The sequence below is a fragment of the Balaenoptera ricei genome, chromosome 6 (assembly GCF_028023285.1).
Source record: "Balaenoptera ricei isolate mBalRic1 chromosome 6, mBalRic1.hap2, whole genome shotgun sequence".
In the NCBI taxonomy this organism is placed as follows: domain Eukaryota; kingdom Metazoa; phylum Chordata; class Mammalia; order Artiodactyla; family Balaenopteridae; genus Balaenoptera; species Balaenoptera ricei.
This window is the reverse complement of record NC_082644.1, coordinates 40,858,356-40,883,062: the sequence shown is the minus strand read 5'-3', so window position 1 is coordinate 40,883,062 and position 24,707 is coordinate 40,858,356. Positions and strand designations below refer to the sequence as shown.

Below are 24,707 nucleotides of genomic sequence, written 5' to 3'. Positions count from 1 at the left end.
CACTGTTAGCACCCAGAGGGTAGGACAAATATCTTTATTTATTTATTTAGGTGGCTCATATAGCCCTTGCAGACAGCAGGAACTGAGGAAGTACTTAACAAATAAATAAATAAATTTTTCAAGCCAAAAGCAGGCCAAAGCCACATACCATTTGATTCCATGTATATGAAATGTCCCAAACAGGTAAATCCATAGAGACAGAAAGCAGATGAGTGGTTTCCAGGGTCTGGGGGATGGGAGAGTGGGTAGTGACTGCTAATGGGTACAGGCTTTCTTTTTGGGGTGATAAGAAATGTTCTGGAACTAGATAATGGTGATGGTTGCCTTACATTGTGAATGTACTTCATGCTACTGAAACGGTGAAAAAAATTTATGTTACGTGAATTTTACCTTAATTAAAAAAAAAAAAAAAAGCAGGCCAGATTGCAAAACACCAACCACTACTTACAATGTCCATCATCTCCTTTCCCACGCTTACCCTGTCCCGCCCTCAAGCACAAACCTCCACCAATGGCTGTGCACAAATTACTAACGGAGAATGGCTCCCTCCCAACATCACCTTGTGTCACTATGGTGGAGCTTTACCAGACCCTCGTGGATAATGAGAGAGCACAATACCCTAGCACGTGACTCTGCACATGGTGATCAATGTCAACTGCCTTTGCTTCTCTGCTGCATTCGGACCCACGCAGATTATCCTGAGAGATGACTAGACACAATGGCTTTTTTCGGTCACCAGATCAGAGCCTCATTAAGAGCTAAGAACACATGGGCTCTTCTCCATCCACCGAGTTGGCCCTCTTGGGACCCTGCTCAGTGGCATTGGCCAAGGCTGTTCACGGAAGCCAAACCCCCAGAAGGTGGACTATTTGCCACGTGGCCCTGGCCCTAGAACCAGAAAATGCAGAGAGTTGGGCTGAGAAGAGTCTACAAGGAGAGGGAAGCCGGCTCCGCGGTCGGTCATTTAGCAAGCGGAATGCGGGATGACAAAACAGTCCATCATTCTATCAAGGGACCTTTTCCCTTCAGAAAAGCTTAGATCCAAAAGACAGGTCCCAGCGGCTGCACTAGCTATGAATTTGCCCATATCCTAAGCGCAGTCGTCTTCTATTTATTTTTAGCATCCCACTGTCAGGTGCTTTCAGAAAGCACCTCCTCCTTAAACCCACTGCTTTTTTGTGCAGTTAATTACACTCCCAATGACAACGGTTTGAAAAGTCCCAAGACAATTAAGTGTAAGAGAAACATTCCAAGCCAAATGCTGAGCTGAGCGCCTGCTTGCTGGAGACACTCCACTCTAGACAAGAGTAAAACTCAGAGGCCCTGGCTGGTTCAAGGGGCACGTTAAACATACAAACAAACAAAAAAATACCTGGTGAGCTCTTCTTTAATCTTCAAGGGTTCGTGTGGGTAGAATTTCACTCTAAAGCACATGGTGTATGGTGGATGAGCTGAAACGTCATAAAGAAAAAGCATGAGAAAAGCAGCAAAAGACCATGGACTCAAACACACACAGGAGAGTCAGCCAGGAAGCCTTCCAGCCTAGCCTGGGGGGAGGGGCAGGGGGATTTTCTGAAAGAACAGATATTATGTCCAAAAAAACGAAGCAACAGTGACAACAAAACTCAATGGAAATGCTTGACAAGACACCTAAAGCAAACTCAGGATACAGGCAACCTAGTCAGTCAGCACAGCTTTCCATGTCATGGCTCTTTCCTTCTCTCCAGGTCACAGATTCAAATAACATTTTCTCTTCCATTCTTCCCATTCTCTTCTGACAGATAAATTGTTCGTAAGTACCACTCAGGTTTTTGGCCTAGTGAAATATTTTTTTGGCCTATGAGGTGGAAAAATGTCACTGCACATGACTAGTTTTCCCAAAGTGATGGCGCTGTTGACCTAAAATCAGGATTTTAAAAATGGAGTCGCCATGCACAGATCCTACTTCGTATAATTTTAGGATTATTTTAGTGTTATCTATCAATGAGGCAGTTGCTTGCATGAAAAGAAACACTTTTATAATTTCCTGCTTTGTCTAAATCAGGATAGCACTATGCAGCCTGAAATTCTGGTTGAGGTTCATTGATTCTGGAATGTTCTAAGTGCATTAAAACTTCCAGAACTCAATAGCCAGCCAAGGGGATTCTATAGGATTTCTTTTAATTATAAGACCACTGTTGACTTGCGATATTAACATAATAAATGCACACAAGTGCAGTAAAATGCATTCAGATTTCAGTTAGTATATAAAACGAGCATGTTAAAATCAAAGAAATACGATGGTTAGTATTATTATTTCTATGGATCTGACATACCCACTCATTATTTGTCTCTGTATCAGTATGGCTGCTTGGGATCAGCTCTGAGACTACATCCAAATGTGAATATCAAACAGCACCCTATTCTGTCTCAAATCTTCTTTCATAATCAGCAGGGGTTAAATCACCAGCCAATTCTACAACATCTGGGGCTATTCTGTATGTAGACAAATTCTTTATGTAGAAAGAACTATCGGCATCAAAAATGAATGTATAAGAGGATAATTTAATATGGAAAACAATTATTTAAAATAGTTTGAAAGAAAGTATCCAAATCCCAGAAAAACATAGCAGCATCTTGCTGGATATTTCAGCAGAGAAAAACTGATTAAAAATATACACACACACACACACACACACACCGATGTCAGAACCCTCCGCTCAATGCTCCACTTCCCCACCAGAAACTAGCAAATTTCTTAACTGAGTTGGGCGCTCCTAACCTGACCCTGTGTTCCCTAGATTTAAGAAAGGGAACATTTTTCTGGAGCACTAGGAGAAAATGAACACCTCTTATACAGCAAAGAAACAATGAAGAAAAATACAAATGATTCTTAAGTCATTCATCTTTCACGATATCTAGAAACTCAATTTTGATTCAAAATATTTTATCCTTATACATTCCCCAGATTTCTTTCAACTTGTTTAAATCATCATCTCAAAAGAATAAAAACTAATAGGTTTTTTTTTTATTATAAAACCTCTGGAGTGTCCTTAATAGAAATGTTGAGACAGTATTTATAAAAGCAACAGAGTAAAAAAAAAAAAGAAAATAGCATAAAAGATAAAGACTTTTTCTCCCTTCTTTCTTTCTTTCTTCTTTCTTTTATTAAAGTCCTCAAAATGAAGACATGTTTAAGCACAACCAATGAAGCTAGATAGACAGATGATAGATAGATGATAGATAGGTAGATAGATGGATACTGATAGACAGACAGATGCATGAGCCGTCCCCTCTCACTTTCCTTCACTTTGTCTCTATTCCTGCCCCTTCTGTTCCTCAAGTCCCCACCCCACCCAAAACTCTCCAACCACTGTTAACAACCACTTCATCTCTATGCTTCCCCACTTTTGCCATCCTCACACAAACTATATGCCAACATGATTACATACGTAATATTTAAAATATAATTTATTCTCACAAAACAAGATCATACTATGTATTGAATATGTTTCTCTTGCTTTTCTCATTTAACTCTCTAGCCTGCCCATCCATCTAGGGCAGTAGATACAGATCTAACTCATTGTCTATAATAACTGCATAACAGTTCATATGATACATTAGAATTTACTCAACTATTCTTTTTTAATCATCATTCAGGTTGTTCCCACATTACAATACAAGCAATTCTATAACGTATATAATATATATATTATATATAATAATAATGTATATTATATATATCATTAAATGCATGTATTTTTATTCCATGTATCATTAACCATTTCATATATTATTAAATATATATATTTTAATGGAGACTCCCAATATTTGAATTTTGGGGAATAAAATCAGCTGACAGAAGGCAAACAGAGGAAAGGAGGATCACAGAAGGCAGACCCAAACGAGAGCTGTCATTTTCTCTTCTACCTGGTCAGCATATCTGCTTGCCATGTCCTAGGCTGGCTTCAATAGGAATCTGGGCTCATCGGATAGGATACAGATTAGGACTTGCATTCCTCCTAAGGGATCAAGCAGTGAGGCTCAGAGGTGGCTCCCCAGGCAGCCACCTTTGAATACCCTGACTGTCGGAAGTCCTATCACCCAGCCATCCTTGTTCCAAGACCTGAGGCTCCAGAATGATCTAATGCTTCTCCCACATGGAGAGCCCTTCCACCATTCGAAGACAGAGCTTACGGTTCTTCTGAGTCTTCTCTAAAATAAACATCCCCAGTTCTTTTAGCTGTTCCTCATATGAAACAGTTCTGAGTGCCCTCACCCTGGGTGTATTCTTCCCTCCTCTGTGTTTCCTCAAGCACAGGGCTCCAGGGGTTGCCAGAGCTGCTCAGGTGAGGGGACCATCACCGGCCTCGCTTTGGACATAATTGTTGCTCACCCTCCACAGCCTCATCTCAGTGTTGACTCGCTCTGAGTCTACAAAAGACCAACAGCTGGAATTCTTTTCATATATGCTGTTGCTAAGCCACACAGAAAAAAGTCACTAAGCATCTTGCCATTTGCTAGGATGTGATCATGGAAGAAACGAATACAAGGTACTAGTGATATGCTCACCACTAGACCCCTTATCAGAGAAGGGATGCGAGCAGGTAGCAGAAAAATCAGGAGGCGGCACTTTTCAAGTCTGAAATTTTCTACCCATTTTCTTCCACCATCATATATACCCCTACGGTTGTCTCATATTGATCCAGCATCACTGACACTAAGGAATGCTTCTTCACAGGGTTGGGGGAGGCTGAAAAGATAATTTCCCCCAAAAATGTTGATCTAGTTATAGATGACAAGATTTATGAGGGAATGGGCCTATATGTCTTGTTCAGCTTTCTATCCCCAGAGCTAATTATTGATAAAAGATCGACTCTCTGCCTGTCTGGCTGAATGAATGAATGATGATGCCCAACCTCTGAGGCAGATGTCAAGGCGAACAGCCAGGCGTTGCCATCACATTCATCCCGTCAAAATACTAGTCTAGAAGGTCTACCGTCTGAATCACTATAGCAATTTCTAGGATTTATATTTTGAAAATCTCAGGTCCTACAATTCAGCCTCTGCCCTTCAACATCTGGAACAAATTCAGGGACTCTGGAGTTGGTTCGAATAGCTACGTCTAGTGGAAGGATTAATTAATTCAATCAACAAAAATTTTGAGTACCTACTAGGTAACAGGCCCAGGTTTAGATATAAATACAAGCAATTCTGTCTTCACGGAGGACACATTCTAGTGGGGTAAACAGGTATAAAATCAAAATAAATAAGCAAAACATATAGGATATTGAAGGTCATAAATGCTATGGAGGAGGATAAAGGATTTCAGGGGTGAGGGAAGACCACACCCACCCATTCCCTTTTTCTCATCTCCACGCAATCAAATCCACAAATGTAAGTGCAATTCTCTTTACTACCTTCTAGAAAACCAAACAAGGGGAGAAATACAACTATTTAAAAATTTTAATCATTAAACAACCCCCCCATGTGTGTTGGCAGTGGTTTGGGGTCAAAACACCAGCCGTGTAAATGCCGGAAAAGGAGCTTTCCCAGGCTCCAGGTGATAGCCGGCATGTGTTCCCCGGTATGAGTCTAAGGTCGAAATCCCCTTTTGGAGACGAGCCTACCCCTTCTCCTAGCAGCTCAGTGTCTCTGCCATTCCAGCTTCCATGTTTTTTATTCTTCAGCTACAGGGAGAGAGGAAGGAAGCAAAGGATGCCTCTTACCTGTGCCAAACATTTGGCGCAGAATCAGAGTTGGAAATGTCTGATGAAGGAGCTATCTGCAGAGCAGGAAACACCTGGCACGGAGGTAACACGCAGGCAATAAAGCCCACACTCTGCTCAGGGCCCTTCCCCGACTGTGTCATCATGAAGAGCCACTGTGTGGCTTTACTAGATTGGGAAGCATGGTCACCCCACGGGGGGCAACACCATAGTTCATTTCTACTGTGGTACTAAGGCTTTGGCATCAGTGATAGAAGCACACGGGCTGGTGGGAACCCCAAATCCCCCAGGGTATGAGTGCCCAAACTTCAAAAGGGACTTCAGACAGTGACCTTGAGCAAGACACTTAACTTCTCTGTTTCCTGCTTTGGAAGAGGGAACAGCACCGGGGTTCACGTCGACCTCCCCAGAGGTGTTCGGACAGATCCAGTGGGCTCTTGGTACATGCACATGGCACAATATCCCAACAAACAAAAGCTCACGTTTAGGTAAACCCTCCTACTAGAAGAAGAGAAGGAAAGGGGAGGTTGGAAATGGGAGGGAAGAGATGGAGAAGACTGAATTGTACTTAAGTCAACAGCTGAAAAGCATTTACTCAGCCATGTAAGTGTTAACAATGAGAAAACCGCTGTGGAGCAGAGAAGGGGAAAAATGCAAAAAATCCCCTTTAAAATGCCAGGAGCATGTATTTGCACTGAAAATGGCAGGGCTCCTCTCTCACAGCCCTCTGTCACCTGCCAGACGAGGGCTGGGGAGGCCAAGCGTCACCACAGGGCAGCTTAGGGGCCCCTTTTTGCATCAGCAGATCTCAGGGTATTATCATTTGGGTGGTTTGTTAACATTGAGAACACGGGGAGAGGAACAGCCGTTTATAAAGCAGAGTCAGACTTCCTCATCTCCACTTTGAAACCTTGCCCAGAAATGGGGATGGGGATAGGAAACGATTAGGTGAGCAGGCTCCCTAAAATGAAAATGAAAAAAATGACTTTCTATTTTTAACCAAAAACCATCCTCAAACGTTTGTAAAAGCAAATCGCATTTTTTTGCTTGTTTGTTTTTTTCTAGTGAAACATCCCTTAGCAGCTTTCCTTAAAATGCTGTGGTCTTCCTCCAATCACCGTAAAGAACAATAGAAAAACAAAAAACATAACTTTGGGAATATACACATAAACTCATGATCTTTCTCATACACATTCTGGTTGACAGCTATGAAAAACTTTCACAAACTCCTTCAAACAGTAGTTAAGGCATAGAGCCCGTGGCTCTGGCAGGCAGTTGTTAGGGCAATACCCACACCTGGAATATGTCTCTCTTATGACTCCCTCCTCTGGGACTCCATTGGGCAAAAAAAAAAAAAAAAAATGTGACCAATTGTCAGACTCTTTCAGACTCTGGAGAAATATTTCAAAGGGTTTGGTTGCAGAAAGGACCCCTGACACCCCACAAATAAGAGGCTTACATTCCAAAGGACTCCAATTAGGCGTCAGGGGTTCCTGGCCTGTTCAGAACAACTAACACCTTTTTATTCCCAACCAAATGAACACTGTCCCTCCCAGGTCCTTCCAGGGCTTTTAGAGTGAGAGCTGAGGACCACACCCCACCTCTCCGTCGGGCAGCAGCCCTCACAGGGATGCTGATGAGCGGCGCTCCGTGATGAAACAGCTCAGGAGCACACACTCTTTCTGCGCATGTGCAAAACGACACAGCGCCAAAAGGGCAAAGCATTACTCACTCATTTACCGAGCTATAACTCTTGGGATATGATCAAATAAGCCAGCCACAGAGAACTGCTCTCTTAACGACTGCTCTCTTCTAGTTGGAAGTGATTATTATCATTCAGCAACAACTGTTAACTATCATCATCAACAGCAGGGATAATCCCTCCATCCCTCTTTTACTGAAATGACAAGCAGCAGCCTCCAAGATGTTACTGGTACCGCATCTCCTCTACTTCTAAAGCAGGGATTTTTAAAAAAATTTATTTAATTCATCCTCCTCCTGTTATAGCTCTCTCTTATGCCTTACTCATACACACAGGCATGCCCACATACACACACATGTGCACAGAATGAAGTCACACTCTAAGAACTCTGTTAGAGGATACTGGAGTGCTGAGAAGCTCTCTCACAAATACTTGTTCTTGAAATTCTCCGACTGCCTATGCTGCTCAAGAGAAGCTCCAACAGGGACTTGGATACCCAACATGTTTAATCTCAAGTTCACCATTTGGACAAATGGCTACAGACAAACTTAAAACTCTCAGCTTACATTTCTTCATCTGTAAGATGGGGATAATAATGCAACCAGCCACCTAAAGTAGGGATCTGCAAAATTTCTCTATAAGGGGTAAGACAGTAAATATTTTTCACTTTGCAGGCCTCAAGGTCGCTATCTCAACTACTCCCCTCAGTTGTTGTAGCGTGAAAGCAACCTCAGACAAGATGTAAACAAATGGCATGATGTGTTCCAATAAAACATGGAAATCTGAATTTCATGTACTCCTCATATGGCACAAAATATCATCTTTTCTTTTTTCCTTCCAACCATTTAAAAATATGGAACCTATTCCCAGCCTGTGGCCATATAAAACCAGACAGCAGGTTGGGTCTGACCCAGAGGCCCTGTTACAGAGACCACTATGAGAATGGCACGAGTTAATAATGTTGAGCACTCAGCAGGCTGCCTGAGACCTTCACACTCAACCCATAGGAGTTATTACTACTCTAGAGGTTGAAGAAGAAACCGACGTGGATGAGGTAGAGCCCTCCAACTTGACCTAAGTCCTATATCTTGGTTCAAAGGGTGAGAGGGGGACTGTCATTTTTCAGGAAGGAGTGGGGATGGAATACACAAGAAATAGGTGCACATATGAAGAGATATTTGGCAGTCCTGCTTCTAAAGAAGAGCTTTGCTGCCTGGGACTAGGGTGCAGTGACCTGAGAATTTCAGCCAAAAAAAGTTAGCAAAAGTACATGAAACTTAAGGCAAGAGATCCAGGTGCCTGCTTGCTACAGATGTTGTGTAACTAACTGGCCCCACAGGAGTTATGCTGGTTGGCATAAATCAACTAGTAATAATAATAATAATAATAATAACAGCCCAATGCAATTACTTATGTAACTTAGTACTGACATTTTTTTACTACAAAACTGCATCTAAAAATGAGGCATTATGAAGTATTTCCAAACAAAGGGAAACGGATATGAATAGAGCTTTCCTAACCTGGTTGACCCACGTTTGAACCACCTCTAGTACTGACATACCAAGCATGGAATCTCTTGGCCCATCATGGTTATCATTCAGACTTTTATGCCGCCAGCACGCTTGTAGTTTTGAATCACGTGGTCCGTTATGAAACAACATGGGCACTCCTGAAGGAAGAAGGAAGCCCTGAAAGTATCTCCCCGGTGACATAAGGGCTTCTGCTGGAGGATACTCCTTTTCCTCTGCTTTTTCCACCACTCCTGCCACATTCCCTCCTTCCCACAAGGAGTGCTGGGTCCTCCCCGAAGCCCACCACTGTACCCAATCAAAATGACATCAATGTCACCACCAACCACACCATAAGGATAAGGTTAAAAATTAGAAATCTGTGGCTTATTAAATGTACACATCATTTAGAATTGCACATTATAAAGTTAAGGGTTTTTGTCATTACTTTTGTTATCATTATTTCTATCCATGTTGGAAAATAAAGAAAGAGCACAATGTGGAAATTATTTATAGGCCCAAACTGCACGGACTTTTTGAAAGAAGGATCAAAAATGGAAATTTTGGATGAAATAGTTGAACCTGGGAGAAAAAGAGAAAGTTGGCCAACCCTACTGAGCTGTGACTAGAATAAAAGAAACCTGCTCCCAAAGCTGGAAAGAAGCATTGGAAAGAAGAAAACTGGAAAGAGCAAAACCAGCCAAGACTAATCCACAGCGACTGGGAACTTAGTGTCACGTACTTGATTATGCAATGCGTTTTGTTCAGATGTGTGTGTTTTGCTTTGTTTTAAAGAACATAGCAAAAAAAAATAAAAATAAAAAAAATAAAGAACATAGCAGTTTAAATTCTTCTGCCTGCTCCCTAAAAGTATTTTGATTCTAGTCAACAAGCATTTATTATGAACTGATCACATGCCTGGCCTTGTAGTAAGCCATGGACCAAGTAAAGAAATCTTCCAAACTAAATACTGGGGAACTGATTAGATGAGCATGTATATACACATGAGGGCAATGGGAGAGGCTGCCCCAACAGGTCTAGAGATGGGGTTACTGAGACTATGGGTGTTTGGAGAAGTAAAATGTACGAAGCTTTACTGTCAGAAGCATATGGTCAAGTTCAGCAAAGAAGAACACATATACAAAGGAGGAAAAATGAGCCACAAAACAAAAGCATGAAGGTCACCCAAAGAGTAAATAAGAATGCTGAAGGGTGTGGGAAATCTAAATTGAGGTGCTCGGTGCAGTGAGCTGGGTAGTGTCCCCCCACATTTCATATCCACCTGAAATCTCCGAATGTGACACTATTTGGAAACAGGGTCTTTGAAGGTGTAAGTAATTAAGATGAGGTCATACTGCATTAGGGTGAGCCCTAAATCCAATGACTGATACCTTTATAAGAGAAAGGAGAGGGAAACTTGGACACAGACACGGAGAAACACAGGGAGAAGGCAATGTGAAGGTGGAGGCAGACACTGGGGTGATGCAGCTACAAGCTGAGGAAGGAATGCCAAGGCTGGCCAGCAACGAGCAAGAGCTAGAAGAGCCTTCAGAGGGAGCATGGCCCTGTTGACATCTTGATTTCGACTTCTAAGCCTCCAGAACTGTGGGAGAATAAATTTCTATTGTTTTAAGCCAGCCAGTGTATGGTAGTTTGTTATGGCAGCCTTCGGAACTAATAATACTCAGCAAAGGGAATAATTGGAAGAACAGAATTGGGAGTCAGGCATCAACTGTCCTCATGAATGGGTATGGACCTGTGGCTGTTCTCCTATTCCTAACACCAGAACAAAGTCTATGCTCCTGGTATTCTCTGCCTATGCTACAGAGGAATATATGCTCCTTATTGACAAAATCATTCAGCAGCTAGGGACCTATTCATTAGGTTAGCCCCCAGGACTACGGAAAAGCTAAGGAATGCTACATAAACATGAAGTTTCATAAATATTACCAGAGACACAAATTACACGTCGTCTCAGGCTTCCATGAAAGACCACTGTAACTTAGGGGAGGGAGCACAAAAGACATCAGCCAGCAACTTGACTCAACATTGCTCTTATGGCTGAATCAAATCAATGTGTTACACAGAGGATGGGGTCTTCCCCACCTTGATTTGCATGCGGAAGCCATTTCCAAGAACCCCTGTCCCTTCACAGAGCTTGGCAGCAGCATAGTACCTGATAAATAGAGCAAGAATAAGATCTTAACTACTCTGGTGGGCTAATCAGGCACCAGCCAGGATTAAGCAGAGAGCCTCTTTAGAAGACTAAATGCGCTTTCTTTCATCTAGGTCTCTATTTCTATTGTACATGCTTAATGCACTTTGATTCCTTTTCTTCCTCTCTATCTTCATTCCTTTCTTGACTTTTGCGCAAAGCTTCCTCAACTTTTGCGTAAAGCTTCCTCTTCTTTTATTTTCTCTTTTTTATTACCAAGTGATACATGAATATATTCTCACTGTAAGAGATCTGAGTAAAATATAACTATATGTAATAAAACATGAGGACCTTACTTCTCTCTACCTCATTCTCTTCCCCAGTGGTAACCACAGTCAGTATATATCTTTTTAGTCCTTCTTCCGTGCACTTACATATTCATATAAAATAACCTTTTTATTTTCATATAAATGGATCATTTTATATGTGGAATTTTACTTGCTTTTTAAACTCTACTATATATGTAATAAATATTTTGATGTCAATAATATATGTCTGTTTCATTCCTTTAAATGACTACATGTACTCCACATAATTTATTTAGCCTTGCCAAAGTTTCTAGGCTTTTTATTGCTTCCAATTCTCAGTGTTATAAGCAATACTGCAGTGGACCTCCTTGCACATATATTTGTTACAGAATCAATTTTGCTTTCAATAGATTCACAGAAGTGACACTGGATCAAAAGAGATAGGCATTTTTAATCTTGAAAGATACGGCCAAATTTCCCTCCCAAATGGCTTTACCAGTTTATACATTCCCACCAGAAGTGTTACCCCCATCCACAGCAACTGGATATTATCAATATTTAGAATTTTCTCAGAATAATAAACAAAAATATCTTGTTTTAATTTGCATTTTTCTTGTTACTAATGATGTTGAACATCTGTTTATGAGTTTATTGGCCATTTATTTTTATTCCTTCTACATGATTTTTTTTACATTTTTCTATTTAGTTGTTTATCTTTGGGTTTGTAGCATTGTACTTTATATATTTTGCATATTACTACTTTTTATATATTTGACAAATGTTCTTCCCATTATTTTGCTTGTATTTTAATTTGTTTATAATTCATTTTTATACTCATTCATCGAACAAATATTTACTGAGAATCTACTCTGCGCAGTGAATAAACCAGATATTCTAGTACAAACATTTAAATTTTGTACAAATTTATTAGCATTTTACTTTGTTACTTCTGGGTTTGATGTTTTCCTTAGGAAACCCTGTTTGACTCCATAATTATACAAAATACTTCTAATGTGATACACCACATTAACAAAATAAAAGATAAAAATAATATGATCATCTCAATAGATGCACAAAAAAGATCTGACAAAATTCACCATCCATTTATAATAAAAACTCTCAACAAAGTGGGTATAGAGAGAATGTACTTCAACATAATAAAGGCCATTTATGACAAGCCACAGCTAACATACTCAACAGTGAAAAGCTGCTGTGTTTCTATACACTAATAACAAACTATCAGCAATAGATATTAAGAAAACAATCCCATTTACAATTGCATCAAAAAGAATAAAATACCTAGGAATAAATTTAACCAAGGAGGTGAAAGACTTGTATACTGTAAACTACATGATGTTAAGGAAAGAAACTGAAGGTGATACAAATAAATGGAAAGACATTCCATGCTCATGGATTGGAAAAATTAATATTATTAAAATGTCCATATTACCCAAAGCAATCTACAGATTCAATAAAATCCCTATCAAAATTCCAGTGGTGTTTTTCACAGAAAATGTTTAATCCTAAAATTTGTATGGTGCCACAACAGACCCCAAATAGCCAAAAAAATCTTGAGAAAGAAGAACAAAGCTGGAGGCATCATGCTCCCTGATTTAAAACTCTATTACAAAGCTATAATAATTAAAACAATATGGTATTAGCATAAAAACAGACACATAGATCAATGGAACAGAAGAGAGAGCCCAGAAATAAATCCACCCATATATGGTCAATTAATTTATGACAAAGGATCCAAAAATATACAATGGGGAAAGGACAGTCTCTTCAATAAATGGTGTTAGTCTCTTCAACAAATGTTGTTGGGAATTCTCTTGCCACATGCAAAACAATGAAACTGGACCACTATTTTACACCTCACACAAAAATCAACTCAAAATTGATTAAAGACTTGAATATAGAACCATAAAACTCCTAGAAGAAAGCATAGGATGTAAGCTCTTTGATATAAGTCTTGGTAATAATTTTTGAATCTGGCACCAAAAGTGAAAGCAACAAAAGCAAAAACAAACAAATGGGACTATATCAAACTAAAAAGATTCTGCACAGCAAAGTAAACCATCAACAAAATAAATAGGCAACCTACTTAATGAGAGAAAATATTTGAAAAGCATATATCTCGGGGGTTAATACCCAAAATATATAACAAATTCATACAACTCAATAGCACAAAACCAAACAATCCACTTAAAAATGGGCAGAATATCTGAACAGACATTTTTCCAATGAAGACATATAGATGGTCAACAGGCACGTGAAAAGATGCTCAGCATCACTAATCATCAGGGAAATGCAAATCAAAACCACAATGAGATATCACCTCACACTTGTTAGAATGACTATTATCAAAAAGACAAGAAATAGAAAGTGTTGCCAAGGATGTGGAGAAAAGGGAACCCTTATGCACTGCTGGCGAGAATGTTAACTGATGCAGCCACTATGGAAAACTGTATGGAGATTCCTCAAAAAATTAAAAATAGAACTACCATATGATCCAGCAATTCCACTTCTGGGTATATATCCAAAAAAAAACAAAAACACTAGCTCAAAAAGATATATGCACCCCCATGTTCACTGAAACACTATTCACAATTGCCAAGATATGGAAACAACCTAAGTGTTCACCAATGGATGCATGGATAAAGAAAGTGTGGTGTATATATATACACAATGGAATATTATTTGGCCATTAAAAAAGAATGAACTCTTGCCAATGGAATATTATTTGGCCATTAAAAAGAATGAAATCTTGTCACTTGTGACAACATGGAAGGACCTTAAGGTCCATTATGTTAAGTGAAATAAATCAGAGAAAGACACACGATCTCTCTTAAATGTGGAATCTAAAAAAAACCCAAAACCAAAAACAAAAACATACAGAATAGAAAGAGAACTGATTGGTGATTGCTAGAGGTGGGGGATGGGAGAAATGGCTGAATGGATCAAAAGGTTATAAAAAATTTCTGTTGAATGAATGAATATGTTGGCTGAACTACACTCTGAATCATCTCTTATAAAAAAAAAAACAAGAACACAGAATTGACTATGCTCATTCAATTTTCATTCTATAAGTATTATTTAGTATTTTTAACCTAGCATTTTTATCATAATGTATATAGCTCATTAATGAATAAACATAAAGTTAAGCATATTGAGACAAAATGATAACTTCCATTCTACATTTTTTCCATTGAGTACAAGATCAGCTTTGATGCTCAGCAATTGAAATATCACAATTTAAAAAATTATCCTTCTCTATTTTAACAGATTAATAGCAAATATCTTGCTTATTGTATAATCCTCTAACAAGGCCAAAAAATAAACGTACTACTGCAAAATAAAAATAAATACTCCTAAATTTTTATCTAAACTTCTATAAGTTGTTAAATATATTGGGCTTTTGAATTCACTTGTTATTAATCCCATGATGTGAAGTATGATGTGAAGTATGGCTTTAGTCTTTTTTTCCCAAGTGAAAAGGCAACTCCCCCCAAAAAAAAAAATTATAATTTTGGCAACCCCAAAATTATACCTTGAATCTTTCTGTCTCTAATATGAAATGCAATCTTTCTTATAACCCATATTTCCATAAATAATGGGATTGTTCTTTCTGTTCTACTGATTCTTTTCCTGTTCCTGACTTTATCTTAATTACTATGTGAGTCTATCATGAGGCCTTTTGTAATTACTATAGCTCATAGGTCTTGATTTGCTAACAGAACAAAAACCCCATCATTGTTCATTGTTCTTTTTTGCATATTTATTGGCTACTTTTGAGCATTTTATTTTGCAAATGAGCCTTAGAATCGGCGTGTTAAATGCCATAGAGAACCTCACTGAAATTGTGATTTGAAACATTATTGAATGTCTATATTAATTTGTGACAAATTGATTTCATTAATATTAACCAGAAACATGAGAAGTCTCCATTTATTGAGCTGTTTATCTACTCTACAGTAACTCCACAGTAAAATTTCATAGTTTTATTTATATAGATCTTGCACATTTATTTATAAGAAATTTATGTTTTTACTTGTTAGTGCTATTGTAAATAATAGCACTTCTTTTTCATTACATTTGAGAAACAGCAGTAGCTTGTGTATAAAAAAGCTATTGCATTAGGACATCAATCTTATATCCAAGGGCAAAAGCCATATTAGTTGTGGGGAAGGGGTGGCAGGTGGAGAGCTTGGAGAGATCCAGAGAGGACATAACCAAGGCTAAGATGCTTTCTGGAGCTATGAGAAGGAATTCAGCACCCCTCAGCACACTAGGCTTGGCTGAACAGAGTGAGGTGTGGAGGCAAGACAAGGAAACCCCAGAGTTTAGGGGAAGTGTCCTGTCTGGAACTTTGGAGCACACTGAAGAAATGGCAGCACGGTGTGTTCAAGCAGAGGGTGAGCCTCTAGAGAGTGTACCGAGTTTCCCTGAGGCTGAAGCATGGCATGGAAGAGGCTAAGCAGTTTCTACCTGTCCCAGTGGTGAATACAGAAGTGCTGAGATGCAACCAGTGAAAGAGACATGGAGTGGGGACCACAAGAGGGCAGAGTTTATAGCCTTGAAGGTCAAGACCATGGCAGGAGCCACAGGTCTTAGCAGCACATGCCAGCGCACAAAGGCCAAGTGGGACCAATTACGTCCAGAGAGGACGGAGTAGGGAAAGATGCCAGCAACCAGAGGCCAAATCACATGAGACACACGAGTCCTTCAGGACTCAGGATTGTGCATGAGAGAGATGTCACCCTCATGGCCATGGTGGATGGTAAGTAAGCTTCCCCTGCCTCATGATGCCATTTTGGGGAAGGAGGAAAAGAAATACTCCAACATAGGGTATGCACTTTCAAGTGACTATGTTTAAATTATGAATTCACTGAGTAATTTGCTGAAAGAGATCAAATACTAAACAGGCAGATGCTGAATTACCCTGAAGTGGCAAGATTAACTTTTCACCCCCACAGGAGGTAGGGGCTCACAGCAAGTGGAATTCAGTCATGGGGAAATAATGTTACATTTCCATACCTCTGAATCATAGTGTATAACTTTTTAAAACCTTTACATGCTAGTATAATTTGTGTGGTTACATAGATCCTACATGTCATTTTTGTCCTCTTGATGTGTGTCTCTGCATGTATACACATTGGGCTACATTCCACGGTCATGGGGACAAGGCTAAAAAAGCTATAGGTTTGAAGTGAGAAGAGTCAGTATGTATTACATAGCAACATTCCTGCACAGAAAGCTAGGACTCTGAAAACCAAACATTCAAAATATGCACTTCATCACTGCAGCTCTATTTACAATAGCCAGGACATGGAAGTAACCTAACTGCCCATCGACAGAAGAATGGATAAAGAAGATGTGGCACATATATACAATGGAATATTACTCAGCCATAAAAAGAAACGAAATTGAGTTATTTGTAGTGAGGTGGATGGACCTAGAGTTTGTCATACAGAGTGAAGTCAGAAAGAGAAAAACAAATACCGTATGCTAACACATATATATGGAATCTAAAAAAAAAAAAAATGGTTCTGATGAACCTAGGGGTCAGACAGGAATAAAGCCGCAGACATAGAGAACGGACTTGAGGACACAGGGACGGGGACAGGTAAGCTGGGACGAAGTGAGAGAGTGGCATGGACATATATACACTACCAAATGTAAAATAGCTAGCTAGTGGGAAGCAGCAGCATAGCACAGGGAGATCAGCTCAGTGTTTTGTGACCACCTAGAGGGGTGGGGTAGGGAGGGTGGGAAGGAGATGAAAGAGGGAAGAGATATGGGGATATATGTATATGTATAGCTGTTGCACCTTGTTATAAAGCAGAAACTAACACACCATTGTAAAGCAATTATACCCCAAAAAAGATGTTAAAAAAATATATGCATTTCATTTGACACTTTGTTTGCAGGCAGTCTACTACCTGAGTACTTTTGAAAGAAAAACAAATCACCAGCTCAGTCCACATTTGTACTTAGGGATATACAGTGATGGAACACGGAAATGAGAAAGATATTCCCTCAATGTTTCCCAAGTAAATTATGTAGCCTATCTGCATTTTTACCCAGTAGACAAGGAATTATTAAAAGTTGACTTTAAAGTTTCAGTTCCGGGCAGGATGGACTAATTGCACCCCACCCTGTCTCTCGCCTTGAATGCAGCTATAAAACCTGGACAGAATATGTGCAGCAGCCATTTAAGGTCTCTGGAAAGTAAACAGTAGCAGGCAGATTGGAAACAAAGACAAGCATTCAAAGAATCAGTGAACCAGTGTTGAGTTCACCACATTTTCCCCTTTGTGTCCCCTGGACAGAACTCAGAGATACCTGGGCATCAGCACAGACTTAGAAGCTCCTAGTTAAGGCCTGAAGAGCAAGAAAAGGGGTTCTGGCAGCAACAGCAATGGCAGCAAGTAGGCGGAAGATTTCCTTTCTGGAAGATTTTAAACCTAGCATCTTAAATAATTGTAAAACTACTCACGTTATGTATTTCTTACTGGGTGAGTTTTGGTAATTTGTGGTGTTTTTGGAATTGGTCCATTTCATCTAAGCTGTCGGACTTCACACCTAGAGTTGTTCTTTGGGGTCTGTAGTGACATATTCTCTTTTGCTCCTGATATTGGTAGTTTGTATCTTCTGTTTTTTTCTTCATCAGTCTTGCTAGAGGTTTATCAACTTTTCTTGACCTTTTCAAAGACCAACTATTCTCATTAATTTTCTGTATCATGTATTGAAACATAAGAACTTGGATGAATCTCAGAGGTATTAATGCTGAGTGAAAGAAACCAGTTTCAAAAGATTACAAGCTGTATGGCTCAATTTATATGACACTCTCAAAAGATACAAACTGTATTGACAGAGAACAGATAAGAGGTTGTTAGTTGTTAGGGGAGGTGGGTGTGACGACACAGGGTCAGCACAAGACAGGTTTTTAGAGTGATGTGTTCTGTATCCTGACTGTGGCGGACACAAATCTACCTGTGTGCTAAAAATTCATAGCACTATAGAACAAAATAAAGGCAATTTTACCATATGTTCATTTAAAAAATAAAATTGAAAGTAACTCCTAAGGTCAGAGGAGAAATAAGACTGGTTTACGAAGTTTCTCAGTTTTAAAATTGATAGTTAATAACTGCCCAGTTAATTAGTTTTTCAATTACATGTTTCTCTTCCTTAATAAACATGAGGTCATCATAAAAACAAGTTTGATTATACCTATCTTCAACAAGATTTGGGGGAAACAAGGTCTCTCATGTAATATTAGTGGAGTAAATTACTGTAAGATCTTTGGATGGATATTTATCTCTAAGGAAATATAAAATGTGTATACTTTTTGATCCAACAACTCAACTTCTAGGAATTTCTAGGACAGATGTACAAGATCAAGAATGTACATCTAAGAATGTATATGACAGCATAATTTGTAATAGGAAGAGACTATAAACAATGTGGATGTCCATTAATAAGTAAATTACATAGATGCATACAATTAACTATCAGAAAACCATTTCAAAAATGAGGCTAATCATCAATCACTGATTTTGAAAAAAAGTCTCCAAAATTATTAAGAAAAATAACAAGGTGAAGAATAATATATAGCGACTGATCTCATTTCTGTTTAGGAAAGGCGTTATATATGTTGGGGGAGCTTATACATACATAAAAATTCCCAGAAGGATATATAAAATACTGTTAACAATAGTTATCTCTTTGGAGTAAGCATGGAGATATAAGCAGGAGGAGAAAGGAAACAGTTTAAACTTTTCTGAACTGCTAGGAAAACCACAAACATGATACTATTAAAAAACTATTTTCAAAAATGTTAGTAAGACATAATAATGGCTTTGTACAAAGTTTATTAATCAGGATAGGTGGCCTTCTGCCAACCCTGGGAACGTCCATAGTCAGAGGGATCTTAATGGGGTCAGGGCAAAGGATCTGAAAGTTGGTCATCACTGGTGAGTGAGATGGGAATGGAGGAAACTCTTCCTCCAAGGAATCACGGTCTCACTGCCTACTCAAAGGCAGTCAGAATATAAACAGCATACCCACAACCAAAGAGGAAGCTGCCTGGGGTTCTGCAACCAGATCCTGTTGATAACCTCATGGATGAGTCCCAAAGGTTGGACCCAGTTTTTCTGGGTTAACAGTCTATAAGCCCTAGCTTAAATTTTTTCTAATTTCATTATAGTGAATATTTCCAGGGCATATATACAAGAACACAAGAAATTCTTGATACTAAAAGACATCAAGAACAACAACAAAATGAGGTTTGTGATCTTGAGAAAAATTACATAATTTTTTGATCACTAATGTTCTTAACAATACAACAGAGGACTACGTGATAGGTAGGACCCTTGCTGGTTCCTAGAATCAGTCAGTCACCGTGTCTGGTTTAGAAATTGAATTTTACACAATTCTTTTTTCCAGATTCAGATTCTATTTGTCATTAGATTGAAACTGGCCAATAGTCATACATCAATTTTGAAACCACATTTCCCAAAACATTATATATCTTGAGTTGGCTGTTCAGATTTAGTATGTGTAGACACAAAGCTCTTAAGCAGAAAATTCTTCACAAATTTAAAATTTTCTCTTCTATTAAGTGTTGAAATACATCTTACTTTAGAGACAAGTTATATTTCAAAAATGTGTGTCCTAAGGAAAATATTTCATGACATTTAAGAACAAAAGTCAAAGAACTATTTACTATAAATAAGTGTACTGGAAAATTATCTAAATATTTTAAAATATATTAACAAAAATATCAAAACTTTGTAGTTAAGGGATAAAAGCCAGGCATGAGCTATTTTTTTTCGCAGACAAGTTAGTTCATTCTCATTATCCTGCATATCATTCTATACAAAGCTTCCTGATAATTCTGTTCTGCTACTTCTTCTGGAATGTTTGTCCCAACTCTATTTCAGCTTCACCCCAAGAGCCTGACCTCTCTGAACTTTGCATGTGCACTGCTGCCCCTGTTTGCATCTCACACACCTTTCCTGCCCTCTCTCTGCAGCACCCATTGCCCACAGCAGCCCTGGGTGTTAGCCTGAACAACCCGGCTGGCTGTGTGTCCTGCACTGGCCAGTTAGCTCTGGAGAGATGGGAGAAGAATGGGAAGGGACAGACAGAGAGAGGTATGAGGGAGGACAAAGAGAGAAAAAGGGAGAGGGAGGGAGGGAAAAAGAAAAGAGTTAAGGAATAGATATGTTGGTTACTAGTTTGCCAGCCATGTTCAGTTTCTTCCTTCTCCCACTTAAAAACCTTGCCCCGAATAATTTCTTCATATTTGAAAAGGAAAAGAATCCCTTGAATGATGACAAGTGACATAATATGCGCTAACCTGATCTCTGATGAGAAACTGATTTATCACCTATATTTCAGAGCCCTGGGAACGTTGACATGAAGGGATAAATGGATTTCAGGGCAGGCAATGAATTTCTGAGGTGCATTTCAGAAGCTCTCCTCTAAACCATAAATAAAAACAGGTTGACTACAGCCTGGCACAGTGACTAGGACAAAACATCATGCCACCCAGGACCATCAGTCAACACCCTCTTCACAATGCCCCAGGTGGATGACCAGATATTCTATATTCTAGAGAGATGTTTCCCTAGCCGACTCTTCCAAGAGCTCATCAGGGGGGGAAAAAGGCAGTTCAGAACACCAGAGCTTGAAAACTATTACCCAGAAAAATATATTGGGGAGGTTGAGGGGTGGAAAAGAATACTACAATCTTCAGTAAAGTTAGCAGCAAGATCATAGTTTCAAAATACACCTGCCTCTCTCATTGCCCCCCCAAGACTGACCTCCCACCCTGAACCATTTACTAGCAACCCCAACAATCAAAGGGAACCAGGCACCAATACCCCTGTTCGAATATGAAATACGAGGGTAAGATGGTGGGGAGGGTGAGAGACACAGGCAGCTATAGGAATAGTGACTGCTGGGAGGACCGAGGCCAACAAATAAGAGAGAAGTTACACGGCTCTCCCTGGGAGGTAGAAGCCCCCAGCCCCCAGATCTTCAACTCCATCCATTTCTTCCCTGGCAGGAGAAACTTTGGAAAGAAATAAAGTCTATCTTTGGACATTTCACAGCAAAAGTGAACCCACAGATTGACACTTACATTTCATTTGCTTGGAGATGGACTTGTTAGGTTCAAGCCAGTGCTGGGGAGAAAAAGAGAGATTGTGGGTCAAACGGCTGGACCATGTGATGCATACTTAATAACTAAAACGAATTTAATAAAGATATTCTTTTTCCAAAGTACAGCCTCAGTTCCCCATAGATATTCCTCAGGGTTCCACCCTCTAAAGATCAACATGAACAATTGGCAATAATAATAACCACAGGCAAGGGTATAAATTACAGAGAATTAATACTTTCTAAGTAGTATTTGAGTCATACAGTTGCTAGGAGAGAAGGACAAGGGAGAAAACATGCACTTGAATTAGATGTTCCAGTGGCTCTAGTTGGCTCCTAGGTGATTCTTTGAGCTCCACTGCTCTGGGCAAACCACAGATGGCTAAAGACTTTGACATCTGTGACCTCTAAGAGCCACAGTCCAGCAGCATCCTTTCAGGTTAGCAGTGGGCCAAGCCAGCATTAGCTCTGTCACACACAGAGGCAATTCTTCCTTCACAGTAGGGAGGAACAAATTATTTTAAATATCTTATTGCAGAGGCCTGAGGTCATCAAGAAGAAAAATCAGCTCCAACACAAAACAAAGAAGCCCAAAATCCTGAATAGCTCAGAATCGTGTTGCTGACAGGTATCTGTAGCAGACACAATGCTGGCCCCAGCGCCTAGCTCTCTCCACACCACGAGTGAAGGTCACTTTGACATGCCGAGATCAGGGCAGCCCCTGATATCACTAACCATGATGCCCCTGAAGCTGCTTAAGGAACGTCAGGAAGCATCACTTTATACACCAGAAGTTTATAAAGATGATAAGAGGGGTGTCAATGGGTATCCATCCAGATGTCAGGGACCCCTCACTTATGGGGCACCCACTCCCTGCTGATTACTGGAGAGGAAAGAAGAGGAGGAAACTTACCATCAGTTGAGCACTTACACCTCACTCTATCTCATTTGTGGCATCCAGTAAGCCTCAAGGTTCTGTATTATCCCTATTGTTTGATGTAAATGCATAGCCATAAAGTTTAATAGGAGCTAGCATTGTTGAATGCTCACTAAGTGCCAGAGTTTCCAAGAGTTTCCATGAGCTATCACTACCACCCTATTTACAGACGAGAAATCTGGGGCTCAGGATGTTAAAGAACTTGCCAAGGAAATGGCAAAGGGAAGAAATGGTGAAGCCAGCGTTCAGTGGGATTCCAGAGCACAGGCCCTTAACCTCAGGCACGTGGCCTCGCAACAGATCAGTTCACTCTAAAATGTATTATTCTCCTCGCTGAACACTCCCTACCTCCCCAGGAGCTGGAGAATTGAGTGTCCAATCAGTAGTTTCCAATCTTGGGTTTCAGATCTTTGCAGTCTTTAAACAAGAATGGGGGTCTTTTAGCTATTTAAAATAAATCTAACTCTTCTAAATGAAGAATCTGCCAGGAAACAATGCATTTACCCTTGACATGTTGCACAAGCAAACTAATATAGCAAATTTCTTTGCTTCTGGCCAAAATTATACCAACTCATGTTGGGAACCCTGATTATCTCCTTTTTTCCCCTGATTTTTTTATTGTGGTAAAATATACATAACATAAAATTCACCATTCTAACCATTTTTAAGTGTATAGTTCAGTGATATTAAATACATTCATAACGGTGTGCTACCATCACCACCATCCATCTCCAGAACTCTTTTCATCTTGTAATATTTAAACTCTATACCTATTAAACAATAACTCCCATTCCCCCCATCCTCTTGGCCCTTGGTACCATTGTACTTTTGGTTATCTCCTTCTAATCAGAAATTATGCTTGGACTTTACACAGTTAAAATTGAACAGTGAGAAAGGCATATTGATTATACCACTTACTAGCTATATAACCTTGTGCAGAATGTTTAATTTTTATCTCAACTTCACAACTATAAAGTGGGAATAGTAATAGTACCTACCTTGTAAGGTTGTTGTGATGATTTTAAAAGTTAATAAAAAGTTAATAAACGTAAGGTTGCTTAAACAGTGCCTGGCACGTGAAAAATACTCAACGAATGCTTGTTTGCTGATGCTGTGTTGTTACTTAATAAGTACAGTTTAATTGGTAGACCACATCTTTCAATATATGGGACACACGGAAGAGAATAATAAGAGGGGCCTCTGGTGATTAAATTACTTTTCTAGAAATAAATAGATAGGATAATTTAGAACTAAGGCATGAAAACAAATAACAGCAGCCTGAGATCAATAACTATTGCTATTTCACAAAGGAGGATCACCAGTCATTTTGCTAATAAAGTCTGAAATATAAATAAGTTTTCCAAATTCTCCTTGTTTGGCATTCTTTAAACTCCTTAGCCCTTCTCTGCCTAACTTCAACCTACCTCCCCACCTTCTCCCTGCCTCCAGGAATGACAGGTAAGTTTCATTTTGTGTGCCCACACTAGTTAGTTGGTGGTAATCTCCCAGAGCTGTGAGGAAAACTCCGAGACTGTGAAGGCTTAGGGAGAATGAGTGCGGTGATGGATTGGTTATGTCTGCTGTGCCATGATGGATTGAGTATGTCTCCCACCGAGGGGGAGGAAACATTTAAGGCATGCCCGCAAGGTATTTGCCATCTGTGCCCTACATAAATTATTTCCTTTAAATGAACTGGCCTTCTCATTGTCCTACAAAATACGCCCTGCAGTTTCTGATCGGCTCCTACCTTCCTCTTCCTCTCAGCCTATTCATATTCTGCCCTTGCCTCTCAATTACCTTTGTCTACAATACAATCACTCACTACATACATTTCCAAGACAGCTATTCTTCCCCAATGGGATAGTCATAGGGTATAGAGTCCTAAGAAAAATAAGCCAGCAGTAATCATGTTTCAAGGGATTACAGAAAATCATTTCTTCAAAGAGCTCAATTTATTAGTGTGTATTAAAATTTAAAAACCTGACTGGCCTATGGCCTAGCAATTCCTTTATTCTCTAATTTGGCCATGAACAAAGAGGAACGAACAAGAATTTTCACTGCAATGTTATATAAAATTACAAAATACTAGAAATAACATTAATGGCCATAATCAGGAAAATGGGTAAATCAAATGGGTAAATAAATTCTGGGTAATTCTGCAGCACTGTTTTATAGGAGGTAGATCTTTATGTGTAACATGGTTGAATCCCTAAGGCACAGTT

The 24,707-nt window shown here is 39.4% G+C and overlaps 1 protein-coding gene across 5 annotated transcripts in view; it reads right to left on the bottom strand.

Annotated features, from left to right (window-relative positions):
* The window catches only part of FRMD3 (FERM domain containing 3), a 375,352-nt gene that overhangs the window by 105,287 nt on the left and 245,358 nt on the right, over nucleotides 1-24,707 (bottom strand). For all 5 annotated transcript variants that reach the window (XM_059924546.1, XM_059924545.1, XM_059924547.1 and 2 more), the window contains 2 exons: nucleotides 21,532-21,574; nucleotides 1,373-1,451 (listed from right to left, as the gene is read on the bottom strand). In XM_059924546.1, coding sequence (XP_059780529.1) covers nucleotides 1,373-1,451; nucleotides 21,532-21,574 — 122 coding nt within the window. The remainder of the gene's footprint in view (nucleotides 1-1,372; nucleotides 1,452-21,531; nucleotides 21,575-24,707) is intronic.